A 17,598-nucleotide genomic window follows, 5' to 3' on the forward strand; every position below is an offset into this window, starting at 1 on the left:
GTTAATCAAGAGTATTGTTCATAATATTTTAAATAGTAAAATATAATAATGGTAAATATTTATAGATCATTGAAAACACAATACAAGAAATTATAAAATAAATAAATACAATATAATTATAAAAATACACCAATTATACTACATATAAATGTAAAAAAGTATTGACTACATATGAAACAAACAAAATATTCTAGAACGCCATAACAAAATTACAAACACAGTTTACAAATAAAAACTTAGGAATTCAACTAAATAATTAAAATATAGTCATTTCCAAATTACTTTAATCAAAAAAATTTCTTTACAATTTTTTTGAACGGAATACTTTTTTTAACAGTTGTAACACTGGATTTATCCTTAACATCTGTTAGTTCACTCGATGAATTATTTGAGGAAGTTCTTTGTTTTCTAAATGACAGCGCTGTTCGTACATAATTAGGAGGGGTTGGTAACGTAAGTATTCTAGAATTACCATTCATATTTACAGAATTTGAAGGACCACTACAACTGATAGGTTTGCTATTCATAATTGAAAAATTTGGAGGGGGTAGTGGTGGAGGAGGTGGGGCAGCCGATGCAGATTCTTCTTTTCTTCCTTGATTTATATTTTCATCAGACTTCCTATTACTTTGTAACTTTAAACTATTAACAAGTTTCACAGTTTCACCACTATCTAAAGAAGTGGCAGGAGTAGATGTAGCAGCAGCAGCTGAATATTGTTCTTTTTTCTTTCGTCTTCTCCTCCTGTTTTCTGCTCGTGAATTCTTTCTACTAGGATCTTGGATTAATAGTTCTTGATGTGTTGACCCTAAGAAAGCAAAAAAAAAAAAAAATAAATAAATAATTTTTACTACACTATAAGAATAAGTAAAAAAAGCAGTAACTTAAAAAAGATTTAATCTTACTCTATTAAAATGGGTAATACTTTAAAATAATTAATTACACATTTAATCAATCATCATCAAACATTAAACTAATTAAACAAAATCACTCATTTACTTATTCTTTTTCCAGTAACTAATAGGCATTCACCCAATTACTCAAATTTCTTGTTTTATGAAAAGAAATGTTTTATAGCATTTGAAAAATGCCAAGCCTGATCGGGATTTGAGCCTAGAACCTTTCATATAAAAGGCAGAAACAGTACCACTTCACCATAGATGGCAACTAAGTCTAATCATGCTAAATTTCACTTAAAATGAATGTGCACTACTGTAAATGATAGATGTGCATTTTACGGATAAGAAATTCATCTGGTAGTTAAAAAATGCATCAGCTGATTTATATAAAGAAGATAAGTATATATTAAACATGTTTATGTATGGAAATAAAATGCTACCAATTCAATCATTTTTATAAATAAACAGATGGAAAAATAATGGACAACCTCCCTTTGGATTCCAAACTTATTTTTTTGCCAATGAAAGCTATAAGTGAATTTCAGTATTTTTCTTTTCTTTTTTTTTTTAGATAACCCAAAACATGCCATAAACATATTTTAATGAAGAAGGTGAGGTGGATGAAATAACAAGTAAAATAATGCTAGGCCTTTGATGGGATCTGAACCTATGACCAGCTGATAAAGGAGCCTACACCAATAGTACACCAGCTAACCAGCTAGATACATAATGATGTTTCTACTGTTTTAGACACTTTTTACCACAATGAAAATCTTAAGAAACTAAATTAAATAATAATAATAAAAAAAGATTGGACCTATATAACTGAGATTAACCACTAGGTATTATTTTTTTGGTTTAAAATTAATTTTAAAAAATAATCAAATTACTTTCAATATATACAGAAAAAATAGGTAAACTTCTTGGATGTGTTATGCACAATCTTTTTCATCTTATGAAACTTAAGATGCAGCTTTCTATATGATGGTTTTCAGGGCAAATCCAGTGCAACTTGGTCAGGGATTTTATTTAATACATGGCTGAGTTCAATGGTAAAATTTGAATAAAGAACCATTAGGTTAATTATAAATACAGAAGACAAAAAATAAAAAAATAGAAATCCAACACTGAATGGAAATTGATAGCAAGATAAATTTATTAAAAATTAAAGTCTTAAAAATTGTTTGTAACAAACAAGAATTATTTTATTGGAGTACAACTTTAATACTGATGATATGAAAAACGCATTGCCAAATGTTAGCAGAAAACCATTATGGTTTGTCTTCTAAAAAGAAAGTGATATCTTTTTTCTTGTTTATATTTTAACGTAATTCTATAATCTTTGAACTTTCTTGCTTTTTATCTTTCTTGAGATACATTTTATCTCATCCTACTTTACACAAAGAAAATGGAACAGGGTATGGTGACCTGTTCAGGAGAAGGTTTAAATAATATACACTATTATTTTTACATAATGTTTTTTCTTTTTTCACTTGTTTTGTCCACAGCTAAGTTATACTAATAGTTTTCTATTGTATTTGTTAATAAAAAATTTGTTTTTGTTTTTAATTTTTGATTTTTTTTTTTTTTTTTTAATATTTTGATTTTGTATTTATAGGTGTTTTAAAACAATGGCTAACGATAATAAATATACATACTTTTTTATAATTATTAGATTCTTGTCAGTAGTTCTGGGTATTTTTCTTGGTAATTTTACTTAACAAAAATTAGGATTACTGATAAGAAAAATTTACAATATCTGATATATTTTTATAAAATAATTTTAGTTTGGGAGTTTGTTTCAATTACTAATTTTCAAGTCAAGCCAGTATTTACCTAAGTATAGTCCTATAAATATTATTTGAAGAATGGTTAAAAAAGTTCAACTTTTTATTTCATGTAATATAATGTTTATAGTTTTTTTATTTATCTAATGGTAATTTTATTATTTGCCAAAAAGTAGAATTGCAGTAATTGATTTTAAGTAGACAGTTTTTTCTTTTTAAATACTGTCATTTATATCAAGTTTTTGAGCTTCTTAATAATTTAACTTGTAGAAAACACTTTGGTTCTTTGCGAAACATAGTTCATATAATTTTTTTTGTCCTAAACTGAAAATCATTTTTTTTATTTTTACACATTCTATTTTTCGAATGTGTTGTATTTTTTATTTTAATTTTGGAGCTTTACTAATTTTGTAAGCCATGTGGAAACTAATAATTATAGTTACGTTTAATTTTTTTTAAAAATAATCTACATTAAGAATAATTTTTTAAAAATTGCAATAAAAATATTTTCATGAAAATAGATTGTTTCTTTTATAAACATAAATATTTTTTTTACATATTTTACAAAGGAGTGCGGGATTTCCCACAGCAAATCCTAGCCAAGATGGATGAATCAAAAGTTGCAAAACTATACATTTCTGCCCACACTTTGAAAATAGAAACTATGATAAAATAAAATATATTAAAAGTGAACATAAGAATAGGCCCATAATTAAATTTTTATGACTTCAGCATGCATGTATTTAGACATGGATATGCATAGCAGAGAGGTAATTTTTATGCTCACTTTTTTTTGGCAATGATGTATTGTATATGTCATCTACTTGTACATTAACAATATTGTAGCAAATAATTATAGCTTAAAGCTTATTTTATAGCAGTTTTCTAACAACAAACTAAGAGTTGAACAATTCGTCATACTGAAATGATTTTGTTACTTTTTATTGCTAATCCTCAAACATAGAAATTTATGCAAAAACGTTAATTCATTGGTAAGTATCAAAAAACACTAATCAATGAAAATCAAGTTTGCAGTTATCATTCCAATTTCTGAATGATTTCACCTGAATTTATTTTCAGTGAATTGAAGGTCTGTATTAACAGAACATATCTTCCTACTACAATCTAGAATTATAAAAGAAAACAACAAAAGTAAAGAAATATAAACAGACACTAAAGTAGAGAAACCATACTCAGAATATTTATTATTACCACCTTACTGCAGGGAATGAAGATTAAACCAAATAACATAGTAGAGTATATGTAAAATCTTAAGGTGGATCCTCCCTACAAGCTGCCTCTACTTGTCTCCTCTACCACACTCCTACAACCCAGCATACAGAACATGTGCTACTGGTTGCCACAACAGCGATGTGTACATGCTATTTAAAAATAATTTTCATAAATAACTACGCCACGTCAAAGAAAATCATAACATTATAGCCTGTAATAAATAAACAACTCATTTCATATAATTTTGTATTAAGTCATTGTTACTGTTTATTTATAGTAAAACTTGAAAAAAAAATAAACTTTCAAGAAATAAATAAATTACTTCATATACATCTTGAATAAAATATTTAAAAAAATATATATAGACATAAATAATTTTATTTGTAATCACAGATTACCAGAACATATTTCATTACTATAATAGTAACATCATAATTAGATTGGTGCAAGTCATTTAAAATTATCTGATGTGACTTTTGGAATAAACTACTTTGGTTGCTTATGTAAAGCGAAGTTGCTGAGTGATAAGAGCAGTGTAGGAAATGCCATAGGCATACTATGGACCCACCTTCAGATATTACATACACTATAATATGAAACATGTTAATAGTATTAACTATTAATATGCACTAATAGCATTAAAATACTCATAAATATACATGTAGACAGACATATAACATACATAATTAATGACAAACATCTGTAATAACATTTTGACACTAAAATACTATTTATATTAAAAAATAAATAATTCAGGAATGCAAATTATTTACAACCCATACTGCTACCACATACACCACCTTCTGTTTACAATCTGATCTGTAAAACAAGTTGTCAACAAGAAAAATACCAGCTGAATATTAATCAGTAACTAATGGCCTGACTTTTTTTTCTATGAACAATGTATGAAAAGGTATCAACAAAGGGCTGGAAACACCATATATTAAAATCAACATTACTTCTGTATTATACATACCAATCAGTGTAATATACTGATTTTAAATGCATGCATGCTTGTCATAAAAATTAAATTGTGGGCATACATTTTTTAGATTTAAAATTTTTTTTTAATATGTGGTGAAAATAATTAATTATAAAACTTAGAACAAAAAATAAATAAGTATCTATATTTTAACATTTTCAAATATTTAAAAATCTAAAAACAAAATTGAACAACAATAAATAAAATAAAATCATTAAGTTAATGAGTAATATATATAACAAATACTATTATCAAGCAACAAATTATAATTTTTAATTTCTAAACCAGAAAATTATATGCAAGAACATTCTAACAACCAATTTTTATTTTTCCACATTTAAGGGTCTTAATATTATCACAGAGTACATATTCAAACACATTCTCATTGTGCATGTGTGATAATATAAAAAAAAAACTCTACAGTAGAAAAAATAACAAGTTAGTTCCATTTAATATTTAGGGTGTAAAATTTCATCATTTTCAAAAAATGAAACATCTCTCTGAGAAATTATGTTGACTCTAAAAGAGAAAAGTTTTAACTATCATAGTAGTATTATTAGTAGAGCCTAAGTAAATTCAGATAAATTAATTAACCTTTACAGATTAACATCAATTTCAGCTTTTCTGAATGGTTAAAAAATGTTGTGGATTATAAAGCAAAACAAAAAGTGTATCCAAAAAACATAAATATGTTGTTTCCATAGATATGTTTCTGGATATCAGCAGATTCATAGGAAGAACATATGAAAATTTAAAATTATCTCAAATGTTTACAACGTAAATCAAAATCTTGCAAGAAAATTGGATAATTCATGTTAAGAGAATGAGAAACAAACTATTACCAAAATGATTTCATCAATATAAGCACATGAGTCAAATAAGTTGAGGTTGCATAAAGAAGAGATCAGCTGTAAAATATATATAATTAAGGTTGTTGTGTAGTCTGGGATTTTTATGAGATTAAAGTCCAATACATAAAGAAGGGTATTTATGTTGTTTTGTTTTTAAAGAAGCATCAATTGCTATAGTAATTTGCCATAAATAAATACCAAAAGTTAGCAGAAAAAAAGAAAGTTAATGATGATTTAAGAAGTAGTTTAATTACAGTGAGAATTGGTTTATTTTGAATTCAGCTGTTTGCATTTATCCTTCATTCTTTTCAATTTCTTGGTATTTTTCTCTGAGAAACTTTAGGTTTTGTAGAACCGTCAGGTTTTATGAAATCGGTTTTAACATTGTTATCCAAACCTTCTCCACCAGTTATGATGTTATTTTAAGTTACAATAACATATGGAATAATAATAGGCAATGAATACTGCTGTAACCAATTTATATTTACTATAATTTAATTATTAAAGCAGTGCAAGAAATATAAAACATTAAATGAGATATCAATCTCTTTTGATACAAAAGATTTTTATGATACTAAATGATTTAATTATTTTGATGCTAAAGCAGTTTTTATGAAAGCCTAACTGGTTTTTTTAAAATAAGAATTTTTATCAAAATAAAAATTCAATTTTTATTTTTGATAAAATTATAATTTTTTATGGAAATACAAAAAGTACATTAAAAAATCATTTATAACAAAACTAATTTTACTCTACTACTAATGTAACAAGTGATTTTGAAAACTAGTAACTTTCTTAAATTAATGCATACATAAGAAACTAACTTATAAATTAAAAATATATAACTACAAAAAATAAATTTTTATTTTTAAAAATTTAATGTTTTAATTTTCATTGACTTTAGAGAAGTGCATAGTGATCCATGCAAAATTAATCATATGAATACCAAGTGAGGCTAGGATATAAAGGAAATATTTAAACAAAGCAGTTACACTACAGTTTTAAATTATCAAAAAACTCAAACAATCAGAATGCAAAAAACAGTAAAGGCACAAACTAACTATATACAATGCAAAAACACTAAATATTGAAGGAATAAAATTTATAATTATTACCACTATGATTAATGCATCATCTAGTGGCGTATGATCCTTGCATAAACAAAATAGAAAATAACATATTTAAATACAAATAAAATAATATATTAAACACAAAACAAATCTGGTTTGGCTTGCATACAGCTGGTTGAAGGGAGAGCATATCTGGTATAAGGATTAGTAATATGACATTCAGTAGTAATGAATATCATACTGTTCCCATTACTAAACAACTCATAGTTTGACTGAATTAAACTTAAAAAAAATACACTATAATTTTTACAAATTCTGATACATAAATATATTGAAAACATAAATAATATAAATAAATAAATGTATAAATAATATATTTAATTAATGAAATCAAATACGTGACATTATATGAGAATTATGTATTCATTATGTATATATAATATTTTTAATCATGTTAAATATTGTACGGCAAAACGTCTTATCTTTCAAAATAAATGATAACTTTTATATAATGATCCTGTTCACTATAATTCCATTCAAAAATTATAATTACCTACTTATGTACCAGTGGAAAGATACATAAAATGATTGAATCTCTTTTTATACATGGACTTTAGGTAATTAGGCATAGATTACATCTTACTTTAAGGAAGCACAGCAATAGCGCAAGAAAATGCAAATTTAATTTTAATTAAAATAAAATAAATTTGATTTAAGGATATATACATATAATATAGGATTATGAAAATTAAATTAGAAAGACCAAGACTGGTTTAGAGTAACTCAAACTGAAATTAATTGTTTAATTTTGTCAATATGTAAAGATAAGAAAAATATTAAGGAAAATTATAATATTATACTATTAAGTATATTTGAATTAGTAAATTCTATACAGTAATAAAGTAATATACAAAATGATTATACAATATTACTGGAAATGATTTTAGGAGTAAATCTCAAATCATAGTTAATTTTCTATAAGTTCTGACTTCAAAATTAATACTACCTCCTTTTTCAACATAAAAATTAATTTAATAATATACTCCACTGTGCATTTCATTATGGACATAATAACTGAGAAAGGGGTCAATAAGACACGTAATCACATCACACTCAACAACATCAATGTGCATCTTAAGTTATATATCTATACATACACACAGAAATCTGTCTATTAATTTTCATATCACAATACCTTCATATAGTAAACAATGTCACTTTTCCACAGAAAATTATTATGCAATTTCAAAAGTAATAATCAACCACACATTTAATGGATATGAGTATCCATTAAATGGATGATCAAGATTTTCACATGAATATTACCGATCTCTAAATGGATAAATATAACTGAATTTTCCACAATTTATTTTTATAAAACTTTTCAATCTATTACTATTATTACACAGAGTGGCCTGAGAGTATCCTCTGGAGGAGTTTTAATTTCCTTAGCCTCCTTCATACCAATTCCTATACTTAATTGGCAAAAGGCACCTCTCCTAAGCCAAACAACCCAGCAGGAGCTTGATGCCCAACCTTAGCTGTCTACTGAGATGATGACTAAGTTAGTGAAGGGAGCTTAAGATCATGTCCAAAGCCAATGTTTCTCAACCTGTGGTTCATGAACCCTGGGGAGTACAAGAGATTGAAAGAGAGTTCATGGGACATTTTATTTTCATTAAACTTAATCTCATCATGTTGTTCACACCTAATATTTTAACTTTATTAAACATATCTTGTATGTTGCTCACACCTCTTTTTTTTCTGTTTAGCCTCCGGAACCTCTGTAAGGTATTACTTCACAGGATAAATGAGGATGATATGTATGAAAGTAAATGAATACATATCTTGAATCTTGTACAGTCTCAGGTCGACCATTTCTGAGAGTTCATGAGAGGGTTCATGACATCGAAAGGTTGGGAAATACTGTCCTAATTTCAACCATAAAACCTGAAGCCAACAAATATTGATAGTCAACAGCCCAATGGCTAGTTTGATCCTTCCAATATTACTAACATCAAATAATAAAGCCTAAGCAGCATGGGGAGCAAATGTAAAGTATGAGTTTTTCATTTAATGGAAAAATATGGTACTTACATACAACCTTTCTACTTAATGATTGATGTATACCTTTTGTCAGAAATATATTTGAAAAAATCGTTTAATTTTATCAAGGTATTTTGAACATGGGCATAGTCTCAGAACCATGCTCAGCAATTACTAATAAAATATAAAAATTTAATGAAATGCTCCATGAATTTTTATTTAGCATATAATAAAGCAGTAAAATAAAAAAGTCTCAGCAAAGCATTACATTATAACAAAAAATCCATAGTCTTCTAAGTAAACTATATCTTAAACAAGACAGTTCATTAAAAAAAATAAAAAATAAATAGCTACCATGAATAGTAATATAATCATTAAAAATGTTAAAATGTCAATAAAATTAATAAATTATTTTAATTATTGGGAAACACCAGTCATTAAATTAGTAATCAAAATAAAATTTACTATGATCATAAACCACATTTTAGGCTGAAATATAAATTTTAAATGATAAAATTTTTTTAATTAATATTAAGGTTTTACCGTTACATCATTTCTCAGTGAACTGATTATTCACAATTTTTTTTTTTCAGAAAATATTTAGCAAAAAAACAAATAAGTGAGTTTTCTCAAAGCAACAATAACCAACAAATTTAGTAATATAAATTTAAAGAGCTATAAACAATTTGAGTAAATAAGGCACATGCAGAAGGTCAACTGATAAGAATTTAAAAATGAAAATTAATCATAAAATCTGCATACACCTCTATACACACCAATAACTATACTAATCAATAAAAACACAGTTTTTAATTATTAATTAACCTCTAGAATAAAATTAATTACTAATAAAAAAAAGGAAAAGTTATAAACTATCAGATATTTACAGCCATTGAACATTCAATAATATTATTAAATTTAATTCAATAGTACCTGATATTCTAAGCGCTTCTTCACTAGGTCTTCTTTTTCTTGTACGTGGTACAGCATTACCCAGTGCATCATCAACAGACTTCCGCCTTTCAACTTTATAAGATCGTGATCCTGCTTTTGGCCAAGCCATGCTAATTTTATTTCTTGTTACTTCAACTTCTGGTAACCATTGACAGACAAATACTACTAATGCACATAATGCAACTTCCACTATTATAACTATCCAATGCTGAAACAGAAAAATAATTAATCAATTATGACTTCTTAAATTATATATAATAAAAACAGATTTTATACAATTATATAAAAATATATACATAACTTCAACTGAAACATAAATAACATATGCAAAATAATAAATACCCATAATTCTAATGGGACTAAGACCCAAAACACAAGACAAATAAATATAAACTTGAAATTCATAAAACTGTCAATAAAGACAATTGCACATTAATATTATTATTAAAATATATATCCTTTTTTCTGCTAAGATCATCATAAATTTTATATTGAGTGCAATTAAAATAATTACTTTAGTTTTGAAAATTACGAGTTTTGAAAATGGAATATATCTGAAACTCATCAATATATGATTTAATTACGATGAAGCTAAGAAAGGTAGATAATTCTACTCAATAATAAAAAAAAAAAAACAATTACATATAATTCATTTTAATTATTTTTTAATAATAATGACAGTTAAAGCATCCATGTCATTATTCACATTCTCAAATATTTTGTTAACGCTACATGAAAAAGCTCTAATTAATATTAAATAAAAATTATAAAAATGTATGTAAGTGATGATAACAAACAATATTTAATGTACTTCTTAACATTAAGAAGACTTTCACTATTAAAATAATTTTATGAGAAATAAATGCAGTATAAATTACAAAACCGGAGCATAAAAAACAATTTTTCTGCTTTTACCTCCATATAAAGTAAAACAAAGTTAATATGTATTTATTACCTACTATCAAGCTATAAAGTGAAAGTCTTCTTATATGAAAGTAGCTTACTTTTAAAAATATTTTTTTTTGCACTATAATTAAACTGTGAATAAACAAACAGTTAAGGCACCTGAAGTCCAATTTAAGTTTTTGTGAATGTTAGGCTCAACTGAAATATCTTTTAAAAAATAATATTAAATCATACTAAATATATAAACATATAAATTTTATAATTAATGCATTGCCTCATCCAAAAGAAAAAGAAGCACATTATATCTAATTAGAGTTCAATTTGGAATCAAACATTAATAAATACAGATAAATGTTATACATCCAGCATAATGATGTATTGCTTTAAACAAAATATAATGGTAGTCTAATTCTATAAATTATAAAACACACTCATTCTCTCTCTCTCTCTCTCTCTCTATATATATATATATATATATATATATAAATTTCAGAAGCATAAAAATGATTACAATATACATCAGCAATTACACAATTGTCTAAACAGTTATTACCTGCTATTAAATTAATAAATTACAATTTTCATTTCATTTAAATTGATAGTAGAACATTGAAAGTCTAAATTGCTATTAAAAATCTATATACTAAGTGTTAGGTAGCAACAAATATATGAGGCTGATTTAATATGGTGTACTGTTCTAACGTAAAAAAAAAGTAAATAAAATCAAGTATTCACTACCAAAACTATACACTAACAAAAACATGTTTATTCGTCTTAAACAAACCATTAATCTATTTTACACTGAACTAAATCATACATATTGTTTTAATAATGGCATTTAGGTTATAATGAGAGAATGCTATATATAAATATTATTACAAACATTAAAAACTTTACCAAGGAGTTTAAAATTCCTCTGACCTACTATAATTGCAAAGTATACTATGATCATAATTTTTTCTCTTTTAATACATCTATAACTAGGTTATAATACATTCTTTTGAAGTGAATCTGAAAGTTTGTGTCATTTTTCAAATCTGCTACTGAACAGCCTATTGTACGAGTGTAGGTCAATATGTACAATGATCTGATGTGGGAACCATAGCCACATGCCAAATTATTTATTAATCTCTACTTGGCCTAGAACAAAAATGTTTTATGCGATTTAATCTGTACACAGGTAAACTTCAAACTTAAGGGTCAGATGTTTTGATCAATCATCTTGTCTGGGCTATTTCAAAACTAAAGGAGACATCAAAGTTTTCATTCAGTAACTGAGTACAGGTTTTCTAGAATTTTGTTTCTCAGGATAAATCAAGTCACTTTTTTAAAGCGCAAAACATCATTTTGTATTTTGCTTGTTCCATCAATGAATTTGAAACTTTTCTAATATTAAGAGGCACTATGTTATAGACCACAAGCATCATGAAGAGTGTTAGGTTTATTGTCCTAAATTTCATCTAGAATTTCCCTTACATCATTGTACATAACATTTTTAACTACATACTAAAATTTAATTACTTCCCGTTACATTTTTATAATAACTGAGTTTGAAAATTTGGCCTAAAAAATTGTACCTTTTCATAAGGTTAAATAGATGCTTGACTTAGTCATAAAATTAATGTTAGAAGGATATTTATTAAAACTAATTTAAGTGTAATAAGTGAGTATTTTTGTTATCTTCCATCATTTCACAGGAAGCAAAGGAGTGAATAAAATACTTATATCTGCCATACAAATTCTCAATTACCTTCACCATTGTGAACAATTGTAGAATAGTATATCTTTCCAACCTTTAGATCAATTTTTACTTCCTTTTCAGGTTAGTAGCAGTTATACATATTTAGTTAACTTAATCTTCTGTTAAGCTTCTACATAGTTCCACTTTATTTCAATTACTTAAGTTATTGTGCTATAGTCTGTTTCCTGACCTCATTTCTCATCTGATCTTGTATGATAATGTTAAACATTTTAAAAAGATATAAAATAACAGTTTTGAATCTTAAAGCAGTTCATTTCAAACACCTAATCTTTAATGTCATTTTAAAATTCTATTTTGTTGATTTTCTGAATGTGGGTGAAGTCGGAGGCCTTTCTGGTCAAATGTCATTTTCAACTGATTGATGACAACTTTTAAATTGTAAACACCATTTGTAACAATGCGTTGACCCAGAGCAACATCTCTGCAAGCTTGTTTCAAAGGTTGAAATGTTTCTGTGAAAGTTTTCCCTGTTTCATGCAAAATTTTATGTTGTGTTGTTGCTCCCAAAAATCACACATTACAAATATCACTACCAATACAAACACGTTGCACTCAAATAACAATAACATAAACACTAAACAAGATATCAACAAACCAAGACAACGTGGTTACAGAGGAGGTTATGCGAAACACAATGCTGCTAACCGCATGTCATTAAATATCTTTGTTGGTGCGTAATTAAAAATGTTTGGTTATTTTCTGAACAGACCTTGTATATTATTTAACAGTAAAGTATTTTTACAGACTGCCCAACATATACATCATTACTTGAAATAAAATAACCTGCTTTTATATTATACATTTTTGGTAATGCATAACATCAATTTCTACAGATCTGTAAAATCCTTCTTTAATTCCTTATCAGTCAACACCATTTCTCAAATTCTCTTGTTATAATAGTAAACAAGGATTAACTTCATTAAAAACTTCAACTTAACTCTAAACTAAAAAACATTTTTTAAACTGGTGAATAAATAACATGCTTCTATTTACTTCTCTAAACTCCTAATAATGAGCAGGAAAAAACTGAATTACATATGCTGAATTTAGTGTATGACAACAAATTTAAGAATTTACTTTGTTGTACGGTGTAATCAGCGTAACAATGAACTATGAAATTAACTTTCAATTGAAAAAAAAAATATATATATATATGTTAATAGTAGTCATAATAATAGCTCATAGCCCAACTTTAAGTAATGAAGAAATTACAGAAAGGGATACACCCATATTACTTAGGAGTTAGTAAATAAAAAAAAAAATATGCTTGAAAGCCCATACATTAAAAGATAAACACAAAGTAAGCAAGATATATAAATTATACGAGTATATAGACACATCTGTACATATGCATGCATGTGTGTGAGGAAGTGCATGCATAACAAAAAAAATCACAAATTTGATTTAAAATATATATATATATATATATATATATATATATATATATATAGCACATATACAGCACTGTCTGTATTTAGTGCCTGGCCACAAACATGTTTACAAAAAAAATTTAATGTTTTTTAAAGATAAAGATTTTTAATTATTTGACTACATATATTATGTTATATATATGTAATAATATTATATTAGTGTTTTAAAGTGTAATTAATTAATAATTTTAATCAACTGATGATAAGGAATTCCTCGAAAGCGCTTTTGATATATAGAAAAGAAAAATAATAAAGTAAGAGCTCTTATTGTTGCATGCTCTTATAATGCTCATATATAATAGGCATTTGCTCTTATGTAATGGGCATGAGTGTTCAATGACATACTGTCTTCATTAATAAGAGTAAAGATATGGAATTTTGCTTTATTAAAATGCTACTGAATAAAATAAGGATAACCATTTCTCACTTTTACTTCATTAGAATATTTATTAGATAACAAAACATTTTAAATTGTCTTATAAAGAATCTTTCATTTTCAGTGCAAAAAGTAAAATTGCAATAAAACAAAACATATGTGTAATTCAACCAATTTTACATTAGTTTATGTTTCTTCCTGGTCAAGGGTTATTTTCAATTGTTTGTTATGTTCAGAAGTAGTATCATTCACATGACCTCCATGGCTTTGCTTGGCATAGCCATGTCTTATCAACAAAATGTTGTGACTCGCACAAATCAGCTTGAATTCTATTAATAATGGGTCAAATATTTGCTTTCAAGTCATCAATTATTAGTGGTTTGTTATTTAACAGACTTGTTATTTAACATAACCCCACAGAAAAAAGTCTATAAGGGAGTCAAATCACATGATCTTAGTGACCAATTGATTACCACTTTGTGAAAATAACGAATCTCCAAACTTTTGACCCAATAACTTAATTGTTTCAGCAGCTGTGACTTGTAACATCATCCTGTTGAAACCAATTTCAAGCAAATCAATATTTTTCAAATTTTCCATCAAAAAATCATAAAACAGCTCGATTATGTTCACAATTTACTGTAACATCTCCTTGCTCATTTTCAAGAAAAAAAATGGCCCACTGATACCACCCACCAGCCCATACTCAACACCAAACAGTGATTTTTTTTTCAGATGTAATGGCTGCTGTTGAATCATCTGTGGATTGGAATCATACCAAATACAGCAATTTTTCTTATTTACAAAGTTATCAAGCCAAAATGAGCCTCAACTGAAAAGGTGTTTTTTTTTTTTGTTTTTTTTTGGGGAAAATCTGGATCAATGTGAGCTGCTCTAGAATTAAATCAGCAATTTGTCTTTGCAAAGAATGGTCCCATGACTTTAATTCTAAAGTTAATTGAATCTTACATAGGTGTACACCAAGATATTGATGCAAAATTCGCCATGTTTTGTGAATAAAGGCCCAATTTCTTGTGAACAGTGTGAAATGGATAAATTTCAATTTTCACAAAACACTTACATTTACAACAGCATCTCTTTATTCCTTGCAATTCTTTTGTGAATTGGTGTATCGACGTCCAGTAGCAAAAATTCTTTTCACATTTTTTAACCAAACGATGAATTGTGCTTTTGTATGCCCAATTATGCACATCATAGATGTCATACAGTGCATGTAATTTTAACCAATTCCACATTTTGATAATATATTTTTATGATCTGTAAACACTGCTGAGGTGTAGCGTTTCATGGTGAATAGTTATAAACTACAGAAAACAAATGAAGCTTGAAAAATTATTAAAAAATATCAACATTGCCACCACAATCTGTCAATTTTGCAATCAATTTTAAGACCTCTAACATCAGGGGTTCAGTTAACAAATTTTCCTAGACGGTGTTATATGTAGGCTTTTGAATTTACATAACATACTTCATAAAACAGATGTTTAACGGATTGTGCTTACTGTTACAGTAACAAGATAAACACAATTATGATCAGATCTCAAATATAAATGGGAAAAGTGGTGTAAATTAACAAAATACCTAACCGTAAATTTCCAAATATAGGCTTTATTTATAAACAGAGTTCTGTTTTAAAGCTATAAAAGCAAATGCAATACAGTGATAAATACTGATATTGTTAATTTGAGTTCCAGAATATCTAGATAAATATATTTTTAAATTGTATTTTTTTTTAGCTCTTTTAATTAATCATGTATGCTTAAAAAAATAATAAACTCTCCACTAATTTTTGGTTTAATTAGATTAAGTATGCATATTTGAAAACTATTCCATAATAATGAAAAAGATCAGAAAGCAAACATTAACTTACGTAAAATAATATATCTTCCAGCCAGACAAACTTCTATAAGTTTACTTTTCATACGGAATTTTTAACAATGTTTATGCTATTAAATTAACAGTACATTAACTAAAGTAATAGAAAAGATTCTTTTATCAGAGTTTCATTCACTTGTCTCAGGAAGTTTCCAATTTTTAAAAATATTACACAATTAAATAACAATAATAAAATGAAGTGTAACATTTTGTTTTGTATTCCTGCCAAAGGTTATACAAAAAAAATTATCAAAGTAAAACCAAATACCTGGTAAACAATATTCATTGATTTAATTTGACTGAAAATGGTACTACAATAAAAAATATCCATGCTATTAGTATTTTATTCCACGTGCATACTTGAATATACTGACAAAAATATTTTGTGGAAAAGTTAATTACATTACTTCTAAATTCAATGTTTTATTGATAAATTAAATCATAAAACATCTTGATTAATAAACACCTTGTTTCCAATTATATATTTCATTCAAACATGTAGTCATAAAATATAAATTTAAGCCATAATTATCACACATAATTGTAAAATGTAATTTAATTCTTAAACCACCATCTAATAACTTCAGTTTTCCTTAAAAATAACAAACTCAACCAAATTGAAGCGTTTTAATCATAGTTTCATCTAAAATAATATATAAAGTAAAATGAAATAAAGTAATGAAATAACAGGTGATAGGTGTTGGTGATAAAAAATATGATCATTTATGATATGAATTTTTTTCTGCAATAAATTACATCTAAATCAATGAATAAGCATGTGAAAAAAAAACATTTAATCAATGTTATAAAACTGCAATCAGTAAATAAGTAAATAACAATTTTAATAAAATCTGTTGACAAACTTGTTACAAAAATTAAAAAAACCACTAAGAATAACTATTTAACATGTAAACAACAAAATGCAAATAAAAAAAAATTAAAAATCTCTGAAGAAAATCCATTAAAGGTGTTTTAAATAAAACATCTTCATTGAAATGTATTTTATTATAACCATTAATACGTCTGAACTATGATTTGTTTATTCCAGAATGAATTTCTTCTAACTGGCTTCCATGAGACCATTAAAAAAAAAAAAATTGAAAATAAGGAAAAGTAAAAAAATTTTTATCTTTAGGTAGAAATAATTTATACTATTTTGTTAAATATAACAAAGTAACATAAATAAATTCTTTAATCTTGCATTATTCAATAATTAAATTTAAATAACTACTATACATTCCATACTCTCTTAAACCTATTTTATCTTTGCCATATCTATCTAATACAGACGAAGTATACACCATTTAATATGCTACACTATGATTTTATCTGCTGAAGGGCTTAAAGATTTTCAACAGCATTGGCACTCTATTGTGTGCCTCAGCAGTAAATCCACAATGAGTAGC

The 17,598-nt window shown here is 26.2% G+C and overlaps 1 protein-coding gene across 2 annotated transcripts in view; it reads right to left on the reverse strand.

Moving 5' to 3' along the window:
* Positions 1–266: 266 nt before the first annotated feature.
* The window catches only part of LOC142320575 (uncharacterized), a 167,293-nt gene continuing 149,961 nt past the window's right edge, over positions 267–17,598 (reverse strand). For both annotated transcript variants that reach the window (XM_075358516.1, XM_075358517.1), the window contains 2 exons: positions 9,802–10,030; positions 267–808 (listed from right to left, as the gene is read on the reverse strand). In XM_075358516.1, the coding sequence (XP_075214631.1) occupies positions 288–808; positions 9,802–10,030 (750 nt within the window). In that variant the 3' untranslated portion in view covers positions 267–287. The remainder of the gene's footprint in view (positions 809–9,801; positions 10,031–17,598) is intronic.

This window comes from Lycorma delicatula, chromosome 2, assembly GCF_047948215.1.
Source record: "Lycorma delicatula isolate Av1 chromosome 2, ASM4794821v1, whole genome shotgun sequence".
NCBI classification, from domain to species: domain Eukaryota; kingdom Metazoa; phylum Arthropoda; class Insecta; order Hemiptera; family Fulgoridae; genus Lycorma; species Lycorma delicatula.